Source organism: Homarus americanus, unplaced genomic scaffold (genome assembly GCF_018991925.1).
Source record: "Homarus americanus isolate GMGI-L3 unplaced genomic scaffold, GMGI_Hamer_2.0 scaffold54443, whole genome shotgun sequence".
Taxonomy (NCBI): domain Eukaryota; kingdom Metazoa; phylum Arthropoda; class Malacostraca; order Decapoda; family Nephropidae; genus Homarus; species Homarus americanus.
Genome location: NW_024750852.1, coordinates 5808524 through 5831499, shown reverse-complemented (window position 1 = coordinate 5831499; position 22976 = coordinate 5808524). Strand labels below are relative to the sequence as shown.

At 43.4% G+C, this 22976-nt stretch overlaps 1 protein-coding gene across 6 annotated transcripts in view; it reads right to left on the bottom strand.

The window, feature by feature from the left end:
- The window catches only part of LOC121854275 (syntaxin-1A-like), a 98252-nt gene that overhangs the window by 53246 nt on the left and 22030 nt on the right, over positions 1-22976 (bottom strand). For all 6 annotated transcript variants that reach the window (XR_006086522.1, XM_042348825.1, XM_042348830.1 and 3 more), the window contains exons 2-4: positions 11363-11462; positions 2521-2595; positions 25-207 (exon numbers count right to left, since the gene is read on the bottom strand). Coding sequence is in view for 5 of the 6 variants with exons in the window: in XM_042348825.1 (XP_042204759.1) it covers positions 25-207; positions 2521-2595; positions 11363-11462 (358 nt within the window). In the remaining variant the exon portion in view is untranslated. The remainder of the gene's footprint in view (positions 1-24; positions 208-2520; positions 2596-11362; positions 11463-22976) is intronic.

Genomic DNA, 22976 nt, shown 5'->3' with positions numbered 1-22976 from the left:
AAAATCTCAGGGTAAAGCACTTACTAATTTCAAGCTGCCTCTGTATCCTGCCCTTGCAACGTTCACGGTAGTCGGTTTGAGTGCGGTTGTACTCGGTCATCACCTCCACAAACTTGCGACTCAGTGTAGAGTGTTGAGTCTTCTTTATCCTTAAGTCCGCACTCGCCTTACTCACATGTTCTTCGGACTCAATATTTTGCTCAATTACTGTAAAAGGCAACAGAGAGTTATATAAATACAGTAATAAACAATCTTGCAATAATGAAAATAGCACCGTTTCCTTATTGTATAAAAAAAAGATCAATAAGGATTCCTTCACAAGTAGCATTTTGTTATAACGATAAGGGGGGAATGTGAAATCCTGACAGATATGAAGAATTGAATGTTATTAAGTTTGGCCCTTTAGGCAGTGATATCAAGTGAGCTTTCAATGAACCAGTTGGATGAGAGGATAAAAACAATTCAAATAGCAATACTGCAGTGTACAGTATATAATTTTTTTTATAAATGTCATGCCACTTAAAAAGGAAGAGGAACATCAATGAAAAGTGCAAAAGGTCTGAAAATTAACGAACTGTTAAAAGTCACAGAAAATAAAACAGATGGACAATGTCCCACTCTATAGGCATAGAATAATACAAAAGAGAAACAATGCTGCCAATACATGCAAAAAAAAGAACACAATGCACAAGAAAATATAATAAAGTAAATATAATCTGAAACCTAGCAACATGAAGAATGAAATATCTCATTAATCTAATAGCAAGAATTGTCAGACAAAAATAAAGCTCACCACCAGGTACATTAATTTTGTGTCATGGTGTATGTAGCGACACATACCTGTACCGTACTTTCCTTCAAGGAGGTAAATAGGCATTAATAGCCGATTGTTTACAAAAAATAAATAAATTGGTTGTGCTAGTATGTCACATTGCTGTAGAACCTTACAAGTAAAATATTAAATGACCTATATTTCCTATAAAATGGTGAGAAAAGGTAACCAGGTATTATTAGATGACCATAGCCATGAAGTCTGATAACTGCAACATGTTGTGCATTAGTGTTAAACTCGAAATCATGGGTGGATCCAGGGAGAGAGGGGTTCCTGGGGGGTCCAGACCCCCCCCCCTTTTCATCAGAAAATTCCAATATTATTTCTTTAATGCAGTATTGCATTCAGGCGGTTTTGCTTAGAAAAAAGTAATTATTATTAACCCCAGAATATCTCCTAATATCAAGTGCACATGGCCTCAAAATGCCCATAATATTGGTTAGATTTGGAAAATTTTCTTGGGGGGGTGGAGCTTACAGCACCCTCCCCCAGCTGGGTGGCTCACTGTGCTTGCCATGTTCCCCCACCCACAGCTTCATGGATCCACCCCCCCTTTTGATATTCCTGGATCCACCCCTGGAAATATAGGTCAGAGTTGCATATTTTCAGTCATAATGACATATCTCCTATGGAGTTGCTCTGTGGAAAACTGAATGTGAATTCCTATTTCATAACCATGTGACTCATGTATTATCCCACTAAGTCTGTGGGGATAAAACCCGGAGCCCCGAGACAATGGAGACTGACCCCAATTAATAAATTAGTTGTTGACTCCCCACTGAAACTAGACCCTTATCATTTCCCCTTTCTTTACCTATACTGTACGTGCTCTCCCTCCTTCACTTTTAAACTATCTCTACCAAGAAATCTGATGCATAACTTTATCTTTCTCAATTTACTCATATAACTAATGTATAGTTATATGTATCCATCTTAACTAGAGCTATGAAATAGGAGTAAGAATGGTGGAGGCAGAAAGGTGTCGTGTGGACCATCAACACTGGAAAAGTGCATTCAGCAGTCAAAGGCTGAATCATTAATCAATCTATTTCCGTCTCCCTACCTCCATCTGTCTGCATTATCAACGTCAACTCAATAATTTCAATTTTATATTGTACTGCACAGTACTGTATTTGTATTAATGTAATCCATAATATACAACTATCCTTATCTGTACAGTACAGAGAAACCTCCACATAAAGGACGTATTTCTTCATATAATCCGTTGGATGGGGGTTTCATATTTAACTGACCCTCGATATAATGGACTTTCCTCTCTATATACTGTAGTCTGTTAAATAGAGGTTTCGTTTCACTCTATGTAACTACAGTATCTATGCAATTAAATATATCTCAAATCACTCCATCTACAATACCTTCTATTTGTTAATCTCTCCATTACCCCACTATCTATCTCTACTATCTCTCACTATGAATGCCAGCTTGTACAGAAGAATGAATTAGTAAACAAATAAGTGAGGGGGGGGAGTGTGTGTATGCGTACAGTATAATATGTACAAGATTGTATCGTGTTTAGATACACCACAGGGACGTAAACAGTACTGTACAGTATGTGCTTGAGTGTAGACTGATGTTCGTGAGTTATATAAATCAATAGAGTAGATATGACTTAGATGTAAATAGAGACTGTAAGTGAGTGGCATTAATACAAAGAAAGTTAAACATACCTTTAAGTTTAGCTCTGACTCTGTTGGCCGTCTTTTTGATGTCTGTCATCATGTCATCTAGCTCCTGCTTCACCTCTGAAATACAACACAATTAAAAATCTGATTATGTTGTGTTACATTGTTATTTGTGTCTGGTTGTTTAGATTTGGTTTGTTTGTTTGTTTGTTTGATTGGAATGGGATAAGTTACATGTTTTGATTGTATGATATCTGATTTGTCGAATGTCTTGTCATGGTTTTTTCAGGTTCCATCATGAATATTTCTTGGCCAAGATAAAACCAAATCAGAGATTCTTTCATGGTAGACTGTACAATACAAGTTGATTCACATAACGTATACCACCTTAGTAGGGAGGAAACGATGAATGAGCAGATCATATACTCAATGCCCCTTCCTACAGTGGTGGGTGGGTGGAAGGGCAACAAAACAGCAACACACCAGAGCAATTATCACATTCAGTAGTGTTATACAGTTTACATAAATAGATAACTATATTACATCGGTTATGTTACATAGGTGTGTGTGTAAGGGCATTTCTATGTCATTTTCAGATTACTGTATCATGAGTTCTGTCACGTTCCTGGACACATTTCCAAATGTGTACTGTACTACTCTACACTTCCAGGTTATTTACGAACATCAATTGGTATCAGTGCACTTTCTCAGGCACCCCTGTACATCTTCAGGCACCAATGCAAATTTCCAGGTATCACTGTACTTTTTGAAGTGGTAAGGCATAAATCAAAGTACCATTGAATATTTCTAAGTACCAGCGCATATTTCTGATTACCACTGCACACTTCCCCGTACCAATTAACATTTCAGATTCCTCAAGATACTTTCACAATACTTCATATATTTCAAAGACCTGAACATTTCAAGGTTCTAGACAATCAAGAGAATACTTCTAGATTATGAGGTACCTATCTATCTATTGCAAAAGATGTCATGGACAATGAAATAAAGATTTTCCTTTGATATACAAACAATGGACAAGCCTGTAAACTACAAAGCATATCTTGCCAGTGATGTAGCATGGACAATATCTTGCAAAACAAACAAACAAACACCAATGTGGTCTGGCTGGAACTCCACAATAACCAAAGATAATTTACCAGCTTAGAGGATAGGGTATTTGGCAAACATCGAAGCCCCTCCTACACTGCATGATGTCGTTAATGAAACAATGAAACGAAACGTGGCTCTTGTTGAAGAGTGTAAGATTGCATTGCAACAACCTATGACCTGGCTATAGCCAAGCCAGCTTCCCAGTTGCAGCACACTTTGCAACCTATGTATGACAATGTCTTTATTTGTTTCGGGGCTTTCCATATTATGTTAAGCTATCTACCAGCAGTAGGGTACCTTGTAAATGTTTCTGGTGCAGCACACATTTTAATAGAAAGTGGTGCCCTCACCAGGGGTTCCCTCATTACCTTTCTGCAAGGAAAACACTATAATCAGCCAAGAAGATTGCATATGCTCCTAGCAACTGCAATGAGGAGCGCGCATGTGGACTTGTTTTTGCAACTGGAAGAGGCATATGATAGCTATGAACATTTGGTTGAAGCCCTGAAGACTGTCCAAGCATCACCATCCATTGAGAGGGTGAAAGATTTAGAAGAAGCAGATGAGTACATAACATTCATGATGACCTATGCAAGTTTATGCCATGATACCAGAGTTGGCAAACATGGTGTTAATGCACAGTTCTGGATGAACTACATTTACTTCAGTAGAGCTGTACGAACAAATGATGTGGACCTTTTCATCTTCATGCTTAGGAAAATGATAAAAAAAAATTTTTCTGCAAATTGCCACAATTATTCACACTACATGTGCTTGTACTATCTGACACTCATGAACATGGATACCACCCATCCTGGCATTAGGCAACAACTTGAACGAGTTGGTTTATCTGTGAGACTGTCATCCAGTTCCTTTGTCAGACAACCTGTGGATCAAGCGCTAGGTTATTATTCCTTGGCCACAAAACTGTAGTGCAAAATATTCAGGAGTTCATTAGATACAATATCATAACACTATTCCACCCTTTTCAAAACATCTGATTTTGGCCAAATTTGGCCAAAAAGTGCCCAAAATAGCTGTTTTGTCTTACAGGGGGTTAGTAAGACTTTTTTTTAACCAGGACCTTTTTGTACAGAGTAAGCTTGTCAAACCATACTTACCTAAAATTCTGATTAAAGCCCTCTATCTCTTAGACTAATTACACTAGCTGGCAAACTGTGTGACTTCGACCACACACACACACACGCACACTCTGTCTCTTCAACTGGTCTCGTCAAATCCATGTATCGATATGTAAGTTATAATGTATTCCAGACAGGTATATACTGTACTTAGGAACACCCTGACCGTCGAGCTGACTTATAATAATTCGCCCCTTTTGAAGACTGCAGCAGGTGTAAGACAATGGCGGTCACAACCGGTAGAAGGAAACATAAGGCGATTCACAGAAGGGTAGGAAAAATACATCATGTTGGTAAGGTTAACAGAATAGTGTTGGAGGTGAAGATTCTGGTATATATTGTCAATATGTTTGTGTTCTGACTATCCTCGTCCCTCGCACCACCACCCACTTCTACACAACAATTGTTAAACGAGCACAATACCACTCGTATATCTCGAGGATAACCTTGAGGCTCACAGCACACCACTAATATCCCGATATAGCTCGAGGATGACCTTGAAACGGGCAGTAGAAATATAATGGTCACATCAAGGGACGAAAGAAGCAGGTATAAGACATTCTCTCTCTCACAACACAACACAAAGACTTCATGTACGCTATAATGAAAAGTATCTTTAAATTTATTAATACAAATTTAATAAACATGTAAATTAATTCATTAAAACACAATTAACTATAATAACAAATATATAAACTTTTGTTATGAAAAGCCACGTTGCCACACGGTAAACTCTTTCATAATAAAAACTGAACGAGAAAACAGTAGATTAGCATGAGACCAAATGTGGCGGCTACCAGAGCTGTAAAGTACCGGACTTTGTTACTTAAGTAAAAGTATTGTTTCATTGGCAAAATGTTACTCAAGTAGAAGTAAAAGAGAATTTCATTCATAAAGTACTCAAGTACTGAAAGTAAAGTAATAAAATTAAGATAAAATAAAGAAATAAAGCATTACATGTTTATTTGCAAATCTTTCTATTGAGATTAATCTGTAACGAATTCTCAAAATTATGGCTATCCAATTTCGATCTTTTAGGCCTAAATTTAAGTCCAGCATGACTAAACAGATGCTCACAAGAAGCTGATGCAGGTAGTGGGGTGTTAAACTTGAAAGATAAGTCTCAATGTCGGGAAAGACCCCAGTAGGTCCATTCCATCCCCTGGGCATGCCAAGTAGCTATCAAGCTCCTTCAGTTGAGGAGTTTGTGGATGATTGGTGCCTCCGTAGCACCGAACAAGGAAATGGTGGCGTAGGCACTTATACTCTGTGTTCGCAGCTTGGGTACATAGGTGAAATGATATGAAAGAACGCATGTGATTGGTCCGGACGTGAAGAAACGCTTGTGATTGCGTCCAAGTTTGTCCTGTAATTGGATATTTAAAACTCTATTGTTTGGGGCATGTAACAATTAACGATTATCTTTTCAATTGTATTGGAGTAAAAGTATTAGAAAACCATACTTAAGTAAAAGTACTCAATAATTTGAATACTTTTTAAAAAGTAAATATCCAAAATGTTACTTGCGTACAGTACACTAGTAAATTTTCTTAGTTACTTTACAACTTCGGCGGCTACCAAGACCGGGGATAAGAGAAGAACCTGTAGTAGTGGGCTGGTACGGTGACGAGGGAGGAGATAGCCACCTAGAACCTAGAAACCACTCAACACCCAGGACGTGGATTATATCCCCCGCTCCTTCCTCACTCTCTCTCTCTCTCTTCCTCTCGTTGTTAACACTCACATGAAGGAGATTTTAGGTTGGCGAGTAATGTTATAAGCGGTGTGTGGTGGTGGTGGTGGTGGGGGGCACCCACGTATGATCTGGTAACCATCAAAGTGCAGGTCATTGCCATCCATCGTGTTGCAAGAAACAATTTAAACTCGCAGGACACGGGTAGAACTATAGAGTTGCACCTCTTTTCTATTGCTACTCCTCGGGGTCATCATAACTCAACATAGAGTGTATTCTTGTCCTTAGCTCAGTCAAGCGGGCCACTAGACTGGCTATGGCTATTCTTGACCAACACTTTTTGTTGGAAATAGTGTAGCGATAAGCGTTCCGTCAGATCACACGAGTCTCAGCAGAAGCATAACAAAAGGACTCTTGAATACTCTGAGCAGAGAACAAAAACATAATGCGATGAGACGTGAAATTCAAAAGGAAATAACCTTGATGTTAAGAGACCGCCATGTTCCCCGCCGTTAACAATGGTCGGAAGCCTCTCGACCAATCATAGGCCAGGAAAACGCAGAGAATCCCTGGACCCTGTTTTATGCTAATGAGTTCCGAGGAACCATATGACGATTCGTGAGTCTGTACCTTAAATTTCTAGTAAATTGGAAAAGCTGATCACAAGATAATGGTCTGGACGCACTGTACTTTACACTCTGCTGGCGGCGGGGATAACTTAAGGTGTTACAAGAAATGACTCTCCAGTGGGTGTACATCCATCAGTACAGATAAAGTGGAGGTTTCATTAACTACGACACCACTAGAGGCTGGTCTCCTGTGTTTACATAAACTTCACCCATAAACACTTTTTCAGTCAGATATACGAGAAGTACATGTAATAAGACCTTAAGTTCATTGCGGCGGTGGCTACATTCTTCACTGTTATCCATTCAAGAAAATAACCTACACACAGCTGACCACGAGTGACCAGAGGGAGACAAAGCTGCAGGTCGCACCTTCAAAATACACGCACAGAATATAACAAACTTTATCAACACCTTGAAAGGACTGCACAAAGTGTCATCTTTCTCCATACCTTTATCATATAAATACAGAGTATATATATATATATATATATATGTATATATATATATATATATATATATATATATATATATATATATATATATATATATATATATATATATATATATATATATATATATATATATATATATATATATATATATATATATATATATATATATATATATATATATATATATATATATATATAAATATATATATATATATATATATATATATATATATATATATATATATATATATATATATATATATATATATATATATATATATATATATATATATATATATATATATATAAGGTTTAAAAACATAAGCACAGCTGCCTGGTCATCTAGCGAATTCAACAGTCCACTTTCAATCTCACACTAAAATATTCCAGACATGCCCCCACGGTGAACGACATTCCCGGCGCACCTCACATCTCCACTCAAAGTAGTGATTCACGGTAACAGAGCACAACCTGAGACACTTATGAGACGCCATATGCTCCAGAGTTGACAAGTGATCCAAACCAATGTCGGCAAGTCCATCACCATCACTCATACTTCCTTCAAACTTGATTAGTTTGTACAGATATGACAGGTAATTCATAGTTGTATCTCCTCCTCAAAGGGGAACCCGTTCATATCCTAAAATAGCTCATGTTTGGTAAAATACAAGACATCAACAAGTGGTCAGAGCATCACCGCCACGAGGAGCCAAGACCTTAACACAATCAACCTTTGGTTCTACTCTAAAGATATCTCTTATTTATCTATTCATCTCCCCAATTTTGTTTTTACCTTATGCTTAGATCAGAAAATAACGAATAGAATTTTTCTTCAACAATCAAGAGTCAAGCAGAGTTTTTCTATCACCGGGTGAGCGACTGTCAAGGGCGGACCAACACCCCCGTGAGAAGAATCACTCCTATTTGAGAGATGTCGACGGCTGTAAATATCAATACACAATTATAATGATTCTGCTGACAATTGCGACAGCAATGGTCCTAGTTGAGGAGAATTCACCTTTTTTTATTTACTACGTACCCTTTTATTTGTATTTACATGTATAACTTTGTACTGTGGATGAACTGATGAAAACAAACAGTGTTGGTGAGGGCAGCGTGGCGCTCCAACCGACAACACCTACAAAGTAAAAAATGTTCCATGCCACGCCACGATCAAATTTCCTACCAGAATGAGATTTCTCATAAATGCGTAGTAAAAACCAGGCTGGGCTGCGCATCCCTCTCAAATTTCATATTAATCATCGTGAAACAGCAGTGAAGGTGTACGAATAAATAATTCAATCGAGGTAATACCAGTACAACATGGACACAGAAAAACATGGATCACCTGAAGATTGTCCCTCGGCTTATTTCACTTCGAAATTAGTCATTCTAACGCTAACCAAATAAACGAGTATAACCTAACCTCATCCCCCAAAACTAGATGGTGTTTAACCGTCAGGTGAAATAAGCTGGGGGGCTTAATCTTAAGGTTATCCAGAAATACACTAACATGTATGTGGTCAATACATGGTACGCTCCCGAATGCCAGCATGGCTCATGGGTGTAAAGCGACCCTCCCTAAAGTTTATGACTTATTTTTTTACCTCCAGTTGCCACACAACAGGGTCGGGTCGAGAAAAACCAGTACCCGCTGAAGTTATGTAATGTTGCGCATTTAGAATATTCAACAATTTGTCCTTAAAAATATCAATTTGGTATAGCTTCAATGTAAATTAATTAACGGTAATAACAAAAATGGAGAGAATACCCGGGAATCGTATGATATGCGTTAAAGAAAAAAAATATGTACATCGTTATTTTTTTTTCTCTTTGTTCTATAAATACTCGTAGTGGGTGAGGAGGAAGGGAAGTCTCTTAAATAACTGGAAGTGATTTTTATCTTCTCATGAAGCCATGTCCACTTGAAATAGAAGCGTCTGATGATATACTGTAGATAAGAGCGATGGCCAAGATTAGAAAGTGAAGCGTGTACAACACAAGACACTGGCGAAAGGAAGTGTTTTATCAACGCATTTTTTCTTTTTCTTCAATCTGCCCAAGTAATAATACTGTACGAAAAGATGTATTAAGAACAGATGTTGTATGTGTGAAAGTGACCATCCACCCATAACATAACTTGTGATCTCTCTCTCACCATCCAAGATCTTACCCAAAAGAGCACTCGGAACAACTGTCACCAAAGCTGACGACAAAATAGACGTACCTGTAAGATTCATCTCTCAAAACACCTACACACATTAACTTGGTGCCGGACACATTCTCGTCATTCTCATTGTTTCAAATGCAGGGAGACTTTATTTCTGAAGGGAACAGATTACAGGGGATACCAAACTGGGGGGCGTGCCTCCCTTGGGGGTGCAAGGTCGGTACGGGGGGGGAGGGGGTGGAGGCATGAGGCCATGTGAAAAACATATATATTGAATTTTTAAATACGAAGTTGTCAATATAACTACGGTACATTAATCTGTTTTCTTAGTACTGTATTTAGATGCTCTCCATATGGACGAGGTACATGAATTGGGTAAAATAATTATGAGTTAGTTAATCTTGAAAGTGATATAAATAAGATTACAGGGTGTAAAATTGATTAAAAGTTGATTAAATTAATTAAAAAAATGGGGGGGGGTTGAGTGTTTGTTCAGAAGCAAAAGCGGCGTCATGTGAGAAAGTTTAGGAACCACTGGTAGTCCTCATCTCTGAAGACTAAAATGGGAGCAAATCTTTTTAAGTAATACGGCTTCCAGTAAGATTTTTTTTAGACGCACGGGAGAACAGGATCAAAGGCGTAAATCCTGAACGGGGGTCCACTGTCACGTGAAGGATTTTCGCTGTTACTATTTACAAAGCATCTACCATGACGTTATTTTCAAATAAGTAATATCACTGAATATTACTACAAAAAAGGCTTTTCCCTGGTACTAAGCAAGACAATCCTAACCACAGTCACGGGGGCGGGGGTATTAGCCAGTGTCATGTCACCTTAAAACACCTCTAGTGGAGACTTTAAAAGATATATGGACGAGTTCCCAGACCACGGCTCATACACGTTACTTATTACGGTGTGGCAGATGTGTTGCTACTTATAAGAGTTATCATTAAATGTGTCGAGCGACAACTAAGAGCACCCGAGTTCTTACACTTTATTACAAGACTCATACAGAAAAAAGTAATATTTCTAATTAACGCACACTGAGTGATTAGCTGAGTGAGTACTCTTGATTCTGTCGCCAAGTTATTCAGCTGTGCTCTGTTATACTTATTTACAAACTGATGTCCATCTATGTGTTACCATACTCATAATCTGTTTATGACTCTTCATATTAGGACACTTGACTGTCCTAGACGGGCCCCAGCACCATACGTTTCGTTAACTTCAAAGAAAATCTAGTAATATAAATGCCCACATTTTGTTCAACACCGTCAGTATAAGGTGTTTAGAGCAGCGTGGCGTGAGGCCTTGATGTGTCCCTATTTTAATTAAAACATGAACAAGAAATCTGTCCAAAATATTAGGGTCCAACTTATCATCAGCGTTAGAAATGCAATCAGCTGTCCTTCTGAAAGCTATGTATTGCCACGATGCAGTGACAAAAAATAAATAAAACTTGACTCTTGAGACTTCTCGCGCTTCGACCACGAGTAAAATAACTGGAGGTAGAGGAGCCCCTGATACCACCATCTACCGTCGCGGTCCTGAAATAAGCAAAGCACAAAATAAAAAAAAAAATCTATAAGGAGAGTAAGAGCCGTCCAGACAGTGCGTCAACTTGAGCCAGGACCTCGTGGGGGAGAGGGGGGGGTCCACAACACACCTCACATCCACTTGATACTCACTTTCGTCGGTCTGTGGCGCCGAGAGGATCTCGCTGTGCTTCTTTTTCACCTCTTCTACATTGTTTTGAATCTTCTCTATCATCTCTCGTATCTCCTCCACCTGTAGGGTAAGACAGTCACGTGTTACATACAGTACATCAGAATAACAAGCCCGCCACTGGCAAGGCTACAACTGGTAGGCCTAAGATTAATATATAACAATGGCCAACAACAAAACTTACTAGCCAACATGTTGGTAAGCCTACAACTGATAACATATACAATATGGTGATATATCAATATCAAATTATAGTAATAACATTAAATACATCGCTAATCACAAGCGAAATAATATTACAAATGACAATAACACATCATACAACAGCAATACCACTATAATGATAATAAATAGACAATATATATACTTACACGGCATGATACTCTACGGTCACCACCACCCAGATTCCATTACCACACCCCTGATCGACGTCACACTCTGGAAACTGTCCACACACACACTGACAACAATACTCACCTCCCACTCACAACCTGACAACACTCACCTCCCACTCACAACCTGACAACACTCACCTCCCACTCACAGCCTGACAACACTCACCTCCCACTCACAACCTGACAACACTCACCTCCCACTCACAACCTGACAACACTCACCTCCCACTCACAACCTGACAACACTCACCTCCCACTCACAACCTGACAACACACACCTCCCACTCACAACCTGGCAACACACACCACACTAACACATATGTTATGGATCACAGCTCGCAAAGTACCCCCCCCCCCTAAAATTTTAATAACGTTACGCATTATGATATCTTACATTAACCTGACCTAAATTAACCTAACCTAACATAAACTGAGGATAAAGCGACATTAACAACATTTCACTATAACTTATACCTGAACTGCGGCCATTATAGGAAGATCTTGGAATTAATATACAAAAAGTAACACAAAAAACATTCGTATTCCAATCATTATTATATTAAAGGTACTGTATGTCTTTTGCTGCAAGGTAGACATTCATTCATTCACTCTCAGTCTAAACATTAGTATTGGTAGCGAGTGTACGGTGCAAAACGGAGTGGGATGTTTTGAGAGATAAGACAGACCAGCCACCTGCAGTAGGTGCGGGAATCAATGGCTGCTTTGCTAAGTTCCTCCAGACACAGGCAACATTGTCAAGACCCGCGCGTGTTGAACATTGGCCTGGTGCTCTTCCACCCTTCCACCTCCTCCACCACTCACAACTCTACCAGGTGCCCCCCCCTCTACTCCCTCTTATAGCTCTACCACTTATCTTCCTACCCCACCCCCATCTTCTACCTACTCTCTCTCTCTCACTAGGCAGCAACTAAGCCGAAACTTCAAAGAGAGAGATTCGATGCCAAAAACTTCTCTCAGTCAGCCAGTCGTTCATAGCTGGTATAGTATTCACTTAACCGACGAGTGGAGCTTATACAAACTGCTTAGCTCATAGTAGCAGAAGGTCGAGCTGGTGTTGTCACCTCCCGGCAGTGAGAACATACCACCCGTGTTGTGCTCTACAGGTATGACTCCCTCCCTCACATGGCGGCTACCGGAGGCGTCTCATACTGGTGTTGAGAGCACACAAGAGTAAATCAATCAGGTACATTACTTACTCTTATTCCAGCGGCTCACGGGCCTTATGTCCTACCATCGCCTTCACCAAGCCTCTACACGTCTGTCTGTCTGGCTATTTCCTGCTAATTTTGCAAGTTTGCAGCCAAATCCTGGATGTCTTGTCGTTCCATGTGTAGAGGGGTCTACCCAGTAGCTGAACCATCCACTCCACCATTCATAATTTCTTACGGGTCCGTTATTCCCATATTCGCGCAGTGGCCAGCCCATCCTATAGTCTCCTGAGCACACCCCGTCACCTCCACACAGCACCAAAGGCCGTCTCATAACTCCCCTTTTAAACATTTCCGACCTTCTCTTCCTCTCCTATTAAGTGTCTACACCTCACATCCACATAGAACTGTTGGTCTTATTACTACATTCGATATGCTTAGCTTAGTTCTCCTTGTGATGGTCCTGCTGTCCATAACCGAGGACAGCGCATACATACATACATACATCGGGTTCCAGCAGGTCTTCTCTCCCTCAGCTCTCCGTCCAGTCGGTTTTCACACGTAACCATAGTCTCTAGAAACTGTACTAGAATTCACCAGCACTCTCCAACCTTATGTCCTAAACGCCACAAGTCCTCCAATCCTCTCTCTTCTCGACATTACCATTATTCTGATCTTTGCCTCAAGATCATCTGCCAACACATCCACGTCATCATCGTACACTAACATATTCACTTCACAATCATTAAGCACTGCTCCTTCTAGTGTGTTAATACATGTAGAGTATGTCACACCAGGTCGTCAGCGTCACAGCCATCCGTTAAAGACTCAGCTCAGTTTGTTAGGGTAACGCTGCCGAGGCTAGGACACGCCACCCACCACTTGGTCACTGGAAGAGCTTCTCAGTAACAGCAGGAGCACCACTCACAGGTAACACGCCAGTAATTAGGTGGAAGAGGCTGTAGTGTACATTATTCCCTCCCAAAGCACCGAAGGAGGTCTTACGCATGACCATTATACACGTAGTAATCAAATAGGTTTCCAGACATACATGGTACAGACATAAGAGTATTTTAGTCCTGCATGTGGTACAATTATACATGTGTTAATTATATACGTTGTAGTCAAGCAGGTGTTGTAGTTACGCATGTGTTGTTGTGAAGCAGGTGTTGTAGTTACGCATGTGTTGTAGTGAAGCAGGTGTTGTAGTTACGCATGTGTTGTAGTGAAGCAGGTGTTGTAGTTACGCATGTGTTGTAGTTACGCATGTGTTGTAGTCAAGCAGGTGTTGTAGTCAAGCAGGTGTTGTAGTGAAGCAGGTGTTGTAGTTACGCATGTGTTGTAGTCAAGCAGGTGTTGTAGTTACGCATGTGTTGTAGTGAAGCAGGTGTTGTAGTTACGCATGTGTTGTAGTTACGCATGTGTTGTAGTTACGCATGTGTTGTAGTTACGCATGTGTTGTAGTGAAGCATGTGTTGTAGTTACGCATGTGTTGTAGTGAAGCAGGTTTTGTAGTTACGCATGTGTTGTAGTTACGCATGTGTTGTAGTCAAGCAGGTGTTGTAGTTACGCATGTGTTGTAGTCAAGCAGGTGTTGTAGTTACGCATGTGTTGTAGTCAAGCAGGTGTTGTAGTTACGCATGTGTTGTATTTTTAGAGGTGACGATAACTACTACCCCACCCACCATTCCATCACCACCACTCCTCCACTACCACCACACCGCCCAGTCCTCCACCATACCCCTCACTCCACCACCACACCCCCCACTAGACCACCACTTTTTCCACTCCACCACTACCACCACACCGCCCACTCCCACCACACCGCCCACTCCACCACCACACCGCCCACTCCACCACCACACCGCCCACTCCACCACCACCTCTACAGCAAAACATGCAATACAATTCCTTAAATTTTAAATATATACTTGTGTGTGATTATATGTGTGTGTTACATATAATAAACACTACACATTTACCTGTTAGTAATCGGAACAAGCACTATGAACTCTCCTACGCCGCCCCTCCCTCCCTAAAGCCACACACCGTCATTGTACCTTTGTTAAATACAACGTAAACAGTAAAATATTGACAGGGTAAACACAACCCTCCATATTCACCACTTTTTATGTATCACTTGGTAAACCCTGATCACAATTTTACGAACGACTCGCTACACAGTATTCCCATTTTAGGAATAATGACGTGAACCGTATTCCCGAGTTTTATGAAGGTCACTACTGTACAACCTATTGTCCCTTTTTATTATGAATGGACCTGACTTGACCTGACCTATTACCCATCTTTACTAAGAATGGCCTTTAACCTAACCCAACCATTAATCGTGGGTATGATGAGAACAGGATCAGCAAAGGAGGTGGAGACGAAGGGTGTGGTGGAGGGGTGTGTGGTGGTGGAGGTGAGGGGTGTGTGTGGTGGAGGTGAGGGGTGTGTGTGGTGGAGGTGAGGGGTGTGTGTGGTGGAGGTGAGGGGTGTGTGTGGTGGAGGCGAAAGGTGTGGTGGTGGGCGGGGGTGTGTGGTGGTGGGTGGGGTGTGTGTGGTGGGTGGGGTGTGTGGTGGAGACGAAGGGGTGTGGTGGAGACGGGGGGTGTGTGGTGGAGGTGGGGGGTGTGTGGGTGGGTGGGGGGGTGGAGGTGGGTGTGTGGTGGAGGTGGGGGTGGTGACTCTCCAGTGTGGTGGGAGACAGGGGTGTGTGGTGGGGAGACAGGGGTGTGTGGTGGAGGTGGGGGGTGGGGCAGGGGTATGTGTGGTGGGACGGGGGGTGTGTGGTGGAGACAGGGGGTGTGTGGTGGGAACAGGGGGTGTGTGGTGAGACGGGGTGTGTGGTGGGACAGGGGTGTGTGGTGGGGACTTGGGGTGGTGTGTGGTGGAGGGGTGTGGTGGTGTGTTGGACAGGGGTTGGGAGACTTGGGGTGTGTGGTGGGACTGGGGTGTGTGGTGGGACTTGGGGTGTGTGGTGGTGTATGGTGGGGCCAGGGGGTGTGGTGGGACAGGGGGGTGTGTGGTGGAGACAGGGGTGTGTGTGGTGGGGACGAGGGGTGTGTGGTGGGAGACGAGGGGGTGTGTGGTGGAGACAGGGGGTGTGTGGTGGGACAGGGGGTGTGTGGTGGAGACAGGGGGGGTGTGGGTGGGACAGGGGTGTGGTGGAGACAGGGGGTGTGTGGTGGAGACAGGGGGGTGTGTGTGGAGACAGGGGGTGTGTGGTGGGACAGGGGGTGTGTGGTGGGGACGGGGTGTGTGGTGGGACGAGGGGGTGTGTGGTGGGACAGGGGGGTGTGGGTGGGACAGGGGGGTGTGTGGTGGGACAGGGGGTGTGTGGTGGGACAGGGGGGGTGTGTGGGGAGAGACAGGGGGTGTGTGGGACAGGGGGTGTGTGGTGGGACAGGGGGGGTGTGTGGTGGAGACGGGGTGTGTGGTGGAGACGAGGGGGGTGTGTGGTGGGGACAGGGGTGTGTGGTGGAGACAGGGGGTGTGTGGTGGGAGACAGGGGGTGTGGTGGGACAGGGGGGTGTGTGGTGGGGACAGGGGTGTGTGGTGGGACAGGGGGTGTGTGGTGGGACGTGGGGTGTGTGGTGGGACGAGGTGTGGTGGGACAGGGGGTGTGTGGTGGAGACGAGGGGGGTGTGTGGTGGAGACAGAGGGGGGTGTGGGTGAGGAGGGGGGGTGTGTGGTGGGGACGGGGGGTGTGTGGTGGAACAGGGGGGTGTGTGGTGGAGGTGAAAGGTGTGTGGAGAGTCATGACTTATCGTGATGATCATGGTTGGTGAGGCAGCAAAGATCAGATGGCCGCCAGCACCGCCCTGCTACTTCTGCTTCACTGCTTGCTCCCCCTTCTGCTGGTCACACCTTCTGCTGGTCACCCCCTTCTGCTGATCACCCCCCTTCTGCTGGTCCCCCTTCTGCTGGTCAGACCCCCTTCTGCTAGTCACACCCCCTTCTGCTGGTCACACCCCTAGCACCCCCCATCACACAGGAGCTGGCAGGTGTGTGTATGTCTTACCTGTTATCACTAATACGATTTATCTGATTATTTTTACTCTTAGCGCTCAATTATTATCACTATTTTTATTATCATCATCATCATCATCAAATCCAGAGAATAAATTAACAGGACATTATGGAGTCGCGGGCAGGTGAACAACATCGTCCTTTCTTAGTGAGAACGTCCAAACTCATGAGGGTGTTTACACATTGTCTGGAGGGTCATCTGGGGAACTGATGTGCCCCCCTACCCAGGACCTCGGAGGATTTGGACAGTAAGCAAGATCCGACCAAAACTGGCTATTTGACTGCTATTTTCATCTCAAGAAATTACTGCAAATAGCAACGCAGAAGGTTGCAAGGGCGTGCAAGGAAAACCTCTGAGCTGCTTTAGAATGCCCGGGGATAACACCATACCGAGACGCTGCCTGTAGTCCTCGCAGATAACTCAGGGGCGTCTAATCTCCGCCAATCACATCCTCGAGTGACTACCATGGGAGATATTGTCACTGGCTGGGACCGCTGCCAATGACCGAGTCACCGAGTGCCATGACCGGCCGGGCCCAAAACACCCCCAGACTGACTTACCTGTGGGGACTACAGCTCTCACACCTGTACGTCAATAACTACACTGACTCCTTCTATGTGAGTGAGGGTGTACAGCCCTCCCCTCTCAGTCATCACCGCTGATACAACGTTAAAACTTAATTCAAATCTGTTAATAAACACTTGATGATAATATGAACGACCGAGGATCATTAATAGAATAATCTAACTTAAAAAAAATTGAAGGTAGTTAATTAGTCTATTATGTTAATGTATACGAGGGTTATTTTAAACACGGGGATTATAATTCAAATAGAGCTACCTAATTAACAGGAAGCTAATTTGCATGATGTTAATATAGATGAAAATAAAAACAAAATGTATTAACTTATAAGAAGAAATTAACAATAAACACGAGTTAAATATATGTTAGTTACATAAACGTCTCCTTCAGTATATTGTATGATGATATGACCACGTGTCCTTGAGTATGATGAGTATGACCACGTGTCATGAGTATGATGAGTATGACCACGTGTCCTTGAGTATGAGTATGACCACGTGTCCTTGAGTATGAGTATGACCACGTGTCCTTGAGTATGATGAGTATGACCGTGTCCTTGAGTATGACCACGTGTCCTTGAGTATGAGTATGACCACGTGTCCTTGAGTATGTAAAGTATGACCACGTGTCTTTGAGTATGACCACGTGTCCTTGAGTATAATCGTAAACGTTTCATGGAGTATGTATTAATTATGAACATGTGATTTTAAGTGGTCAAGTTATCGTACGCAAGTGGTCATGTTTGCCAGGGTCAACTATCGTAGTGTAGGGGTCAATTATCGTACTGATGGGGTCAAATATCGTACTGTAGGGGTAAATTATCGTAGTGTATGGGTCAATTATCGTACTGAAGGGGTCAATTATCGCATTGTAGGGGTCAATTATCGTACTGAAGGGGTCAATTATCGTACTGATGGGGTCAAATATCGTACACCGAGTATCAGGCAGTCGTACTCAGGTATTATACTAAAAGAGAGCAAGAGAGAACACAGTAGAGAACAGGAACAAAAGCCAGCAAGGGTTAGGGGAGAGCGAGTGGGGGGAAAGCAGGCAGGGAGGTGAAGAAGAGAGGAGAGAGGGAGGAGGGAGGTGCCACCACCACGGCTCTCTCCTCCAGCAACAGGCGTAGTGGTGTGTGGAGAGAGAGAGAGAGAGAAAGAGTAGTAGCGTGGGGCGGCGACGGAAGAGAAGAGGAGGGCGGCGAGAGAGGAAGGAGAGGGAGGAGGGTCCACTATTGATTCACATGCTCATTCAGCGGCCGGGCAGACAGCGGGGCTCCCACCACCGTGCAGCGCCTCGACAGACACAGGCAGGTGGGCGGTGTGGGAGGATGGACACCTACTGATTGGCGCTGGGTGGGAGAGAGGGTGGGTGGGTGACACTGATGCACCCCTGGTAGCAATGGGTGGCAGAGGGAGAGGAGGAGTCCGGGCATGCAGCAAGGGATTAGCTCGGTAGCGCTATATTGCTGTCTGCCCCAGGGAAGGGAGGGCGTGTTGGGTGGTGGTGGCGTGGGTGGTGGCTGGTGTGGTTGGCGCGTGTGGGTGGTGGCTATGTGGTGGTTGGCACGTGTGGATGGTGGTGGTGTGGGTGGTGGTTATGGTGTAGTTGGTGTGTGTGGATGGTGGTGGTGTGGATGGTGGTTATGGTGTGGTTGGCGCGTGTGGATGGTGGAAGTGATGTAGTTGTAGGCAAATTATCATTAAATAACAGATATTTAGACAAAAGTTACAGACAAAACTGACTTGTGAGTGATAGGTGCAGACAGTGTTAACTTGCATAAAGGCATATACAGCTAATGAGATAACCAAGAATATCTCTTAAGACACGGCAAAATTATATATATATATATATATATATATATATATATATATATATATATATATATATATATATATATATATATATATATATGAAGCCGACAGATGCGTGGGTTAAATTAGGTGAAGTCAGGTTAGGTCAGGTCAGGTCAGGACGATGATCCAATCGACTGAAAGAACCGCTGTGACCTCTTGATCTTCAACTGTCACCTTCGACCTTCACCGCCACCTTTAACCTCTTAAACTCAAGACTTCAGACAGGTGTTTTGTACCGCGTCCGTATTTTTACCCAAGTTTTATCAACAAGATCCCTCTCATGGGAGCACACGTCAGCTCATGTCTTTCACATCTCAGGCAGAAAGAATTTATCCACACACTCAGACACCTCCCATACTTGCTCCAAAGAGAGAGAAAATAAGCAATGTGAACGAGATAAACATACAAGTCGGAAGAGAGGAGTCATTGAAACCTTTGGCTAAATCTTTATGAACACAATACGTTCTTATCTACGTTAAAATATTATTCGAACCTTTCCTTAAACTGTCAGGTATATCCCACAGGTGTTACTAGGATAAAGGCCAGCGAATATAACCAAATAGGTGTTATATAGGTAAGTCGAATTTCATAGTATTGTTTTGGACGTTGAAGGGAGCAGTAAGACGCTGCTCTTCCTCGTCAGGAGGTGCTAATCGCATAACCTTGTCTCTCTATTTGTGCACAATGACACTGATACCACCTCCTAACCCTTCATTATGAGGATGCTTTAGTAATGTTCATACGCGTTTTTCTCCTCCTCACTCGTCCACTCCTCCTTGTTCTACCAGTGCACGGCCAACGCTAAGTCTCCCCGGTGACTCCTGACTTCATAATGCCAACTATCAGCCATTTGTCGTTTGGTCAGCGGGAATGTTTTGATTATTGAGAAAGGAAACATAAGAGATTAACACAGTACAGTATACTTACTTAATTAGACGGAAAAAATGTATGTTTAATTTTCACATTTGAAATTATTATTTGTTGAAGTTACGATCAGTGATCTAGTGAGAGTTGAGTTACGATCAGTGACCTAGTGAGGGATGGAGTTACGATCAGTGACCTAGTGAGGGATGGAGTTACGATCAGTGACCTAGTGAGGGGTGGAGTTACGATCAGTGATCTAGTGAGGTTGAGTTACGATCAGTGACCTAGTGAGGTGGAGTTACGATCAGTGACCTAGTGAGGGTTGAGTTACGATCAGTGACCTGGTGAGGTGGAGTTACGATCAGTGACCTGGTGAGGTGGAGTACGATCAGCGGTGATGAGGTGGAGTTACGATCAGTGACCTAGTGAGGTGGAGTTACGATCAGTGATCTAGTGAGGTTGAGTTACGATCAGTGACCTAGTGAGGAGGAGTTACGATCAGTGACCTAGTGAGGGTTGAGTTACGATCAGTGACCTGGTGAGGGTGGAGTTACGATCAGTGACCTGGTGAGGTGGAGTACGATCAGTGACTAGTGGGGAGTTACAATGGCGTCACAAAATTTCCTGAAGGCAAACTTTGGGCAACATCCCAGGTGACTGTTGACTGACTACCTGCACCAGCCTGTGTTACGAGGTGCTTTGTAACACACACACACACACACACACACACACACACACACACACACACACACACACACACACACACACACACACACACACACACACACACACACACACACCTAACAGGAAAAAGACCCCGGAAGTCAACTGGTGATACAAGACAACAGACTCACATAATTGAATACTAAAACGATACGGAATAGTGGTGGTGTGAGGAACGTGAGCTAAACCGTGAGCAGCACTGTTCTGCGACTAGTGGACCACGCACTTTATCTATGAGTGGTAAAGCCACATATCAAGGTGCCCACCAAGCTCATACATGGTAGTGCCACAAAGGGAGAACTGCAGGCAATTCAAGAGCTCCACCTGCCTCCAGAGAGCGTAACTCTCTCTTTCTCTCTCAGAAAGTTGCCAAGGTGGGCCACAAAGAAAATATTATAAAGGATGTTGGAGGGAGGGAGCCAAACAGTGGTGGTGTGTTGACAGTGTGTGGGAGTCCTCCAGGCGTGGGTGCCACTCCAACCCTGGTTGACAAATGACAGGAGGAGCGGCGTAGGAGTCCTGGATGGCACTCCACAAGTGAATGGCATTCCCGTGGGGTACGGTGTGGGTGGCACTCAGTGTTGGCTGACAAATGGGGGAAGAAGACTGCGTGGGTGGCAGTGGGTGGTTAGTTCCAGGAAGAGGGTGACCTATTAAGGGCGAGAAGTTTAAAAATTCGCGCAAGAAAAAGAGAAAGGGAGAGAAAGAGAGAGAGATACGTTTCAGGCAAGTGTGTGGGAGAGGGCAGGTGAACACGAGGCAGGACAGTGGAGGAGGATCACAGGTGCGGGGGGGGAGGTGTTTACGTCAAACGCTTCAATAGTGTTTACCATCAACGACGGCTATAAATAACACCTCACTATCAGAACACCTCCACCGTGTCTAACACCCAGGTGGCTGAAGTCAACTCTTTTGACCTTTTAATACTGACTGAGCTTGTCAAGGTCACTCATTAGTTATTTTACAACCCAAATCTTATCTGTAACTTAAATAAAATTATGGTCTCGGCAGAATTTCGTCGTCTCACCGTTATTGTTGGTGTTTGTTTCATAGAGTCAGTTGGTAATATCTTTACATTACTATTACGAGGGCTCTTGAAAATGCCAATTCAGATGATGACAGTTCCCAGCTATCATCACCTTACGTACATGTGTAGGAGTGTGTGTGTGTGTGTGTGTGTGTGTGTGTACCCCACCCACCGCTCATAACAGCACCATCAGGGCCCACTCACAATATTTACCCACCTGGTCCACCATTCTCAACGATTCCCTCATGAAACCTTATTCCAGTAACTGTACACCCGGGGAAGGTATCTAGTTACAGTAAATCCTCAATACAATTTCATCGCCATTCTGGGTCGCAGCTTCAGTCAGCCAGTTAGGTTAGGTGGTGAAGACACATTTCCACTTTTTATCACCAACCCTATTTTTTCCCTTTAAGGCATAATAAAAATAACCTGTTCTTTTTTTACTTCAAAAACCAACAGTAAATTCCAGCTTATTTACACAATACAGGCAGCATCTTGAACGGCGGTGCCTACCCCCCCCCAACCACGCTGGAGATGATGACCGAGCAAAAGTTGTGGTAATTTCTCACCAGCTGTCTTCCCTTCTTCCACTCCATCCACTGCTCTCCCCCCCACCCCTTTCCTCCCTTCCTGGACGGTCTCAATTACAGATGGTCCCTCATGCTTCCGGTCAGCCTTAAACTCGTAGACGGTGAGTAGAGGGATTCAGAGGGTGAGGAGGGGATTCAGAGGATGAGGAGGGATTCAGAGGATGAGGAGGGGATTCAGAGAGGTGAGGAGAGTTCAGAGGGTGAGGAGGGATTCAGGAGGTGAGGAGGGAGTTCAGAGGGTGAGGAAGGGGATTCAGAGGATGAGGAGTTCAGGTGGGAGGGTTCAGAGGATGAGGAGGGTTCAGAGGATGAGAGGGATTCAGGAGGGTGAGGAGGGT